At 36.0% G+C, this 7,031-nt stretch overlaps 1 protein-coding gene across 1 annotated transcript; it reads left to right on the plus strand.

Moving 5' to 3' along the window:
• The first annotated feature begins 485 nt into the window (after positions 1–485).
• On the plus strand, positions 486–5,874 carry LOC135212634 (uncharacterized). The gene is made up of 4 exons (XM_064246225.1): positions 486–930; positions 2,985–3,184; positions 4,825–4,940; positions 5,574–5,874. The coding sequence occupies exons 1-4, from the start codon at positions 867–869 to the stop codon at positions 5,650–5,652; spliced, it is 459 nt and encodes a 152-aa protein (XP_064102295.1). The 5' UTR covers positions 486–866; the 3' UTR covers positions 5,653–5,874.
• Positions 5,875–7,031: the final 1,157 nt, after the last annotated feature.

The following is a 7,031-nucleotide window of genomic DNA, read 5'->3' on the forward strand; positions in this document are numbered from 1 at the left end:
GAATGCAGCCACAGTAAGAAAATATAATATTGATACCAGGAAAACTGTGTAGTACTAAAAGATGAAGCGGATAAAATGAGTATAGGAATAAACATAAATTCTAAATGCTAAATATGATCAAACTAAATGAAATACAGGCAAGGAAAATATAATAATAAAGAGATATTCGTTCGAATTCGATTAAGAGTATAAAGGTCTACCGGAGATTAGTACTACATAGGCTACACAAAAAGGAAACCCTCGAATAACCTTTAACTAGCTTTGTCTACTCCAGACACGATCGACCCGTCATCCTGCAACGCATATGGGTGAGCGGCGCCTGTCTCTTAGTCATATTATTGATCAGGACTGTCTCTGAATAAAAAAAAGGAGAAAAAGCCCAGCGAAGATTGTTCGTCACTAAATAACAACGCTATCAATTATAAGATAAGGAGACGAGAAATGTGATACCGTACACTAGCGTGTTATCAACGCATTTTTTATCGTCTTATCACTGCCCAGAGATCTCCGCTTCAAGTTGACAATTTCTCGGATCCAGTTGAATTATAGAATTTGTATGGATCGATAAATAGTTTCTTCAATCGATGCCGCCGTGACTGAAGCGTAAAAACGTTAGTCCCTACCAGCAACTTGGCGGTTCTTGTTGTTTGTCTCGGCGATCCTCGCACATGAGCGATAGAAGTGAATTAAAATATTCTGCCACTCGTTGTTGTGCTGTTTCTCGGGTTACAAACGAGTGGGTAGCAATATACGCCAAATGCTCATCTTCAGCCTAAACGGATAGCTTCTCTGCATCGGTGAAATACGCTTTCAAGTGTCTTTAAAAGTGCCTGAAAACGGGCAAATAAGCCTTTCTTTTTATCACAATGACACCTTCGTTCGTCGTCATCTCCATTGTAATGTGCCTCCTCGCGTCTTCAACCCATGCAGGTAAGCATTTTACGTGTCAAATTATTTTAATACGTGAACTAATTTTGTCTTTTTACGATCAAATACGCAACTCCATAGCTATATATGCGATAGGGCGCAGAACCATAGCAACCTCATCTCATAAATAATTGCCAAACCCGAAAGGGTAACATTCAGACACAACTCGCTGTAAGGAGAAGAAGGTCAATGATATATATATATATATTTAATATATATATATATATAATATAATATATATATATATATATATATATATATATATATATATATATATATATATATATATATATATAATTATATATATGTGTGTGTGTGTGTGTGTGTGTGTGTGTGTGTGTGTGTGTGAGAGAGAGAGAGAGAGGGTGTGTGTGTGCGTGTGTGTGTGTCTACAGACATATATATATATATATATATATATATATATATATATATATATATATATATATATATATATAAACCAAATCTAGAGAGATTCCAAAAGTTATACTATCATAATTGTTTACAGTATCATCAGTAATTTTGCTTTGCTGTTTCTAATCAAAAGCTCTTGAACATAAGGCTAAATTTATACTAAACCCATAACGCATTATTGCGTTCCAATTAATTAATATTTATTCTTGGATTGGCCTTCTACCTTTGTAGGATTTCAGCTTTAGAAAATCTCTAAGGCAAGATCAAGAGAATACCAAACATCCTGGTTGAAGTTTAGAATAGCCATTTTATCACAAAGTTTACTTAGCTGAGGAACTTTAAACAGTCTATTTCTTTCGAAGGCTGCCGATCGCAAATAATTGTTGGGGGTCTCTAGGCCATTACTTATGACAGTTGTAGGTTACCAGGCGCCATCTGTAGGTGCTAATCTGGTAGCAATCACATGCGTAATCATATCAACACCTCAGGTGTAGTCCCATATTCTTTTTACCACTGACCGCATTCGGCTCTTTTGCTCGAAAGCCGAAGTTGGTGTCTTAGATACAAAAGAGTGTTGAAATGGGGCCATCCCGCCAGGAAAAGACATAGACTATTATTATCAAATTAAATAGCCTTTTAATTACCACGCCCCGTAAGAGTTGGTCCTTCCATTCACGCCCCACTTGCATCTGTGAGTAAAATTCCCTCCCAGATATTTAAAGGAAAATTTAAAAAAGAGAAAAAGTTTTGAGGGATAAGGAAGGAGGTAAATAATAGCAAAACATGGTATGTCCAACGAGTCTAACTACAGCAGTAGACCATAGGAAACTAACGTTATTAGTCCCTCACTCTTGTTAAGAGAATAATTAATATAATTAGAGAATTTAACATTTTTCCCTAGGGCTCACGCCTCTAATGGAGATGCGCCTCTCAAGTTGAGAATCACTATACTCTATTTTTTTTTCATCTGTCCATCAGCCTGTGGTGGTAGCGCATGGTAACACTGCGTCCCGGGCTTTAAAATTGTTTCGCTATGTGTAAGTTTTAGGTAAATAAAAGGATATCTTGGTGTTCATTTGCAACTGAAAAGTTTTTAATAATTTACTAAATGCGAATTACACCGTTAATATTCGAAATAGGATATTATTTAAAGCCCGGGGCGCAGTGTTACCATGAGCAAACACCACAGGCGGATGGACAGATTGAAAAAAAAAAACAGAGTATAGGTGTAGCGGGAGAGTTCTGCAATAGGACTAAGTTATGAAGTGTGACCATAACGGGACTGAAATACTTAAAATATTTTTTTCCTTGATAGACTTATCCTTTTCGCTGTAAGAAAAAAAAATAGATGTCGTAGAATCATTACAGGATGCGTCTTCATTTTATACAGAACGAAGGATTACTCTCAGGGCTTTGTGTTTGTAATAACATTAGTACCACTGCTAAGAGATCTGGTAATACCCATAGAAGGCATACCTCAGTCATCATCAAAATTAAATGTTGCTAATGTCAAGTATAAACAATTTTTTTTTTTATTAAATCTCTTTATAGAAATTGTAAGTAGACTGCTAGTAGTCTGCGAATATATCATATTACTAATTGCTTGTATAGTTTTTCTTACACCATTATTATCATTAATACAGCACTAAGGATCACACAACATACCATGTCCACGTCGAGCGACATTACTTTTGAAGAAGATCCCGGCCCCGCCAACAGAAGCACTGAGCTGGGAACCATGCATTCAGGATCAGACACAAAGAATTTCCAAGGTCCAGGCGTGCAAGTAGAAAGTGATGTAAAACATGGCCCTGTAATATTCACCACTCAGGAAAAACACGTGGTGAGTATTTCTCTTGTTTATGTTGTATTCAACCTCGTTCGAACTATTTCTTGAGGTTTTCCCAGGTTTCTACCCTTTCCAGTAACTTGTTTTTTTTTTTTTTTTTTTTTTTTTTTCGTCACTCATATGCTTTAGTAATGTTTACCTTTGCCACGTCCTCTAGAGATTAATTCGATTTGGTGTCATTAAAGTTTAGTCTGTCTAAACAGAATATATCTTAAGAACCTCCCCCTTTTCTGCCAAGGGTCAATCAAGTAACATATCGTGCGATTCTCTAGGCAGCCGGCGCCAGTCAGTTAGCTTCGTGAAGCAGTCACGAGTGATTAGTGATATATCAACTGCACATCAATTTGATAACTCCGAAAGTTTCGGATCCTTTTATTTAAAGCAAAAATTCTTTTAAGATATGCAATATTAAAGGCCAAACAACTCGTTTCGATTTATGATATTACGAAAAATTATGGCTAGGCTTATATTAAGCCCATGCAGGCCTATAGTTTTATTCTTTTTTCTCTTCAAAATGTTTGGTTTTAATCTAATACTTATGGCCGTATCTTTAAAGTTTTCCCTTTCATGAAGACAACATTGTTCGATCTCTCTCTCTCTCTCTCTCTCTCTCTCTCTCTCTCTCTCTCTCTCTCTCTCTCTCTCTCTCTCAACGCAATTACAATATCAAACACATGAGACTGAGACCATACACGAGAGAGAGAGAGAGAGAGAGAGAGAGAGAGAGAGAGATAAGTGAAACTATAATAGAATAATATTACTGTAATGTAATAGTATCATTGACATACAGTGTGTAACAAGAGTTTATGCGGATTAAACGGGCAAGAAAGTAATGTAACTGTTGCTTGGCAACATTTATTTATGGTCGTTGACTCGTTGAATTAAAGCGCACTCTGTCCTGCAGCCTTGCAATGGAATTGTTGAATCAGGAGTCAGGGCTAGGCCTACACCGATGCTGAATGATAGATAGCGACAGTAATCATGATGGCAAGGGATTGTAGGTAGGGAGGATACTGTACTTTGAACAATGTCAGCTTTTTTATCTTTTTCGATTACTGCATGAATAGGTTCTCTTTGACAGGAAAAAATGAAGTAAGTTAATTTTCCATTATGTTCCCATTATTTTTAATCTGACGGACGAAAGCATTTTCATAGGTGCTTGTTTTTCCTGTGGTGGATGATGAATACTTTTGATGGAGAACGAGATTTTTGATAATACGTTTTAAATCTTTGATCGGTGTTTAATGAATAGGCCTATCTTTGATGAAGGGAGATTACATTGCTTGCTTTTCTTTCCTTAATCGGAGTCCAGTGAATAAAATTGACGGAAAGGGAGGTTTCAATGATGCTTGCATTTTTCCCCCTTTATTCATTATTTAAGGAATACATTTGATTCGGAGGTATTTTATTCATATCGGCCCAATCGCCTTTTTTGCATAACAGTAGAGTTCACAACCGTGTAATCTAGAAATGGAACTGTTGTAAAACCCACAAATAAACATCATATCTGCACATTCCACATTACTGGAACGGTAACCAATTTCTTGCTCTCAAAATGAATCCGGAATTTGACACTTGTAACCCGGACACACTCAACTAATTCGATTACAAAAACTTGTCTTTCTTTCTTGCAGATATACGGCACCCAAACGGGGCGTCTGGTTCTAGCGGGAGTAATGGGTGCTTGCATCGGGCTCTTTAGTGGGTTCCTGTTGACAGTGGTTGGCTGTTGCTGCTATCTAAGACTCAGGTTTGTTTATGTGGGCTTAGGATGGTAGAGAAAGAGGTTCTTTTATAATGACAAACCTTCCCGCTATTAATTGTCTTAACAGAAGGTTTGGAACTGATTGAATTAGATCAGGGGTTCCCAGCCTTTTCTAGTACGACCCCATTCAGCAGTTTCACCTGTTCAGCTAGCTAGTGCGACCCCCCAATATGTAAAATAAAATGATATACATACATTATATATATATATATATATATATATATATATATATATATATATATATATTTAAAACAATTATTATTTATCATATAGTTAATTTTTTCCTTCAGTGAGACTAGTAGTAGTTGTAAATGTTATTCTAACAAACATTGAATTTAACATGATACCTCGTACCCCTTCATTTGATGTTTTGGATATCAATTCCCTGGGTACCTCAGCGACCCCACCGACCCCATGACCCCACATAATGAGCATTCCGACCCCTGATTTGGGAACCCCTGAATTGGATGAAATATTATTGTGTGATTCCTGAGTTTACTTTTAATCTGGCCAAATTTATGAAATCGGCCACTTTCGAATTGTAAACTGACTTAGCTGATGGTTGCCTGTTTATGTATTCGTCCATAATCTATTCAATTATTAATTTCTACATTACAGTCACAGATACGGAACCTTGGAGTTCGATAAACATAACAATACCTACAGAAGCGCTGATCTCATAGATGGAGTAGTGTAGCCATCCCGCAGGAAACTCTAACATCACAGGCATTGGTTTGTCAAGTATGATGTCCGTTGATTCTGCAAAAGAAGCAATTTTTGCACTTTATTCGAAAATCAATTCGTCACAACCGTTATTACTATAAAAAGTGTATTTTGTAAGTTAGTGAAACAACAGCAGGAAGTTTGATGAGTGTTGAGCTTTCCTTTTAAATAGTAGGTCTATACTCTGTTTTTTTTCCATCTGTCCATCCGCCTGTGGTGTTTTTGTATGGTAGCACTGCGTCCCGGGCTTTAGATAGTTACATTCAGCTTACAACGATTATAATAATATCCTATTTCGAATATTAACGGTGTGATTCGCATACAGTAAATTATTAAAACACTTTTCAGTTAAAAATGTACACCCAGATATCCTTTTATTTACCTAAAACTTACACATAGCGTAACTATCTAAAGCCCGGGACGCAGTGTTATCATACAAAAACACCACAGGCGGATGGACAGATGAAAAAAAAAAAAAAAAAAAAACAGTGTAGTTATAGCCTAAAGTCCGTACATCAACGAATGATGAAACAACGGGTGAAGTGAAAAGGAGTAATCGAAATGCAAGATGATTTAGATAAACTGTATACGTGAAGAACTAAAGCTAGGCTATTCTGTTCCAAAAGTCATTATAGTAAATCAATAGACTGCATTCACCATTTTGTTGCATGAACCGATAAACTTAACAAGTTAATGAGAGAAAACGATTTTTTTTTACTAGATGATTGCCGTTACTCATACTCGAAGATGAACATTACTTAACAGTTTCAGTTTAATAACTGTTCCAAAATGGAATCACATATGTAGGTTATGGAAAGGTAGCTCCTATGCCTTTCTTGGCCACAGCAGAGGCTGTTACCCTTTTAAAGCTGAATGACCCTGTGAGATGAAAGTCTGGGAACGACTTAGTACCATAATGGATATGTATCTAAACACATAAATTACGCACACACACATTTATATATATATATATATAATATTATATATATATAGATATATATATACCTATAATAATATAATATAATATTTTATATATAATGTGAAAGAAAAAGAAACTACTTCATGTAGGCTACAACAGGTACTGCACAGTAAGAGTAGACCTACGAGATAGGTAATGAATTTAGATTATTACATAAAACCTTTGGTAACCAAAGGGCTGAATTATATTAAAAATTAGTATAATAATAAATTATATGGAAACAGATGTGTTATGTCAATACAAAAATCTTTGTGAGTGAGTGTTGAATACAGCCGATTACAAATGTTTAGCCCCTTCCAAAATGAGATGCCAAACGTCGAAGCCATTATTCTAGGCACCTCTTCCCCAAGCCTAAAAGTTTAGATACTTCGTGT

This window comes from Macrobrachium nipponense, chromosome 41, assembly GCF_015104395.2.
Source record: "Macrobrachium nipponense isolate FS-2020 chromosome 41, ASM1510439v2, whole genome shotgun sequence".
Classification (NCBI taxonomy): Eukaryota; Metazoa; Arthropoda; class Malacostraca; order Decapoda; family Palaemonidae; genus Macrobrachium; species Macrobrachium nipponense.

Excerpts from the sequence above, each read along its gene's own strand:
- LOC135212634 (XM_064246225.1), top strand. The coding sequence starts at position 867 with ATGACACCTTCGTTCGTCGTCATCTCCATTGTAATGTGCCTCCTCGCG. Across the intron at positions 3,185-4,824 it reads CCACTCAGGAAAAACACGTG|ATATACGGCACCCAAACGGG; the intron begins GTGAGTATTTCT and ends TCTTTCTTGCAG. Across the intron at positions 4,941-5,573 it reads TGCTGCTATCTAAGACTCAG|TCACAGATACGGAACCTTGG; the intron begins GTTTGTTTATGT and ends TCTACATTACAG.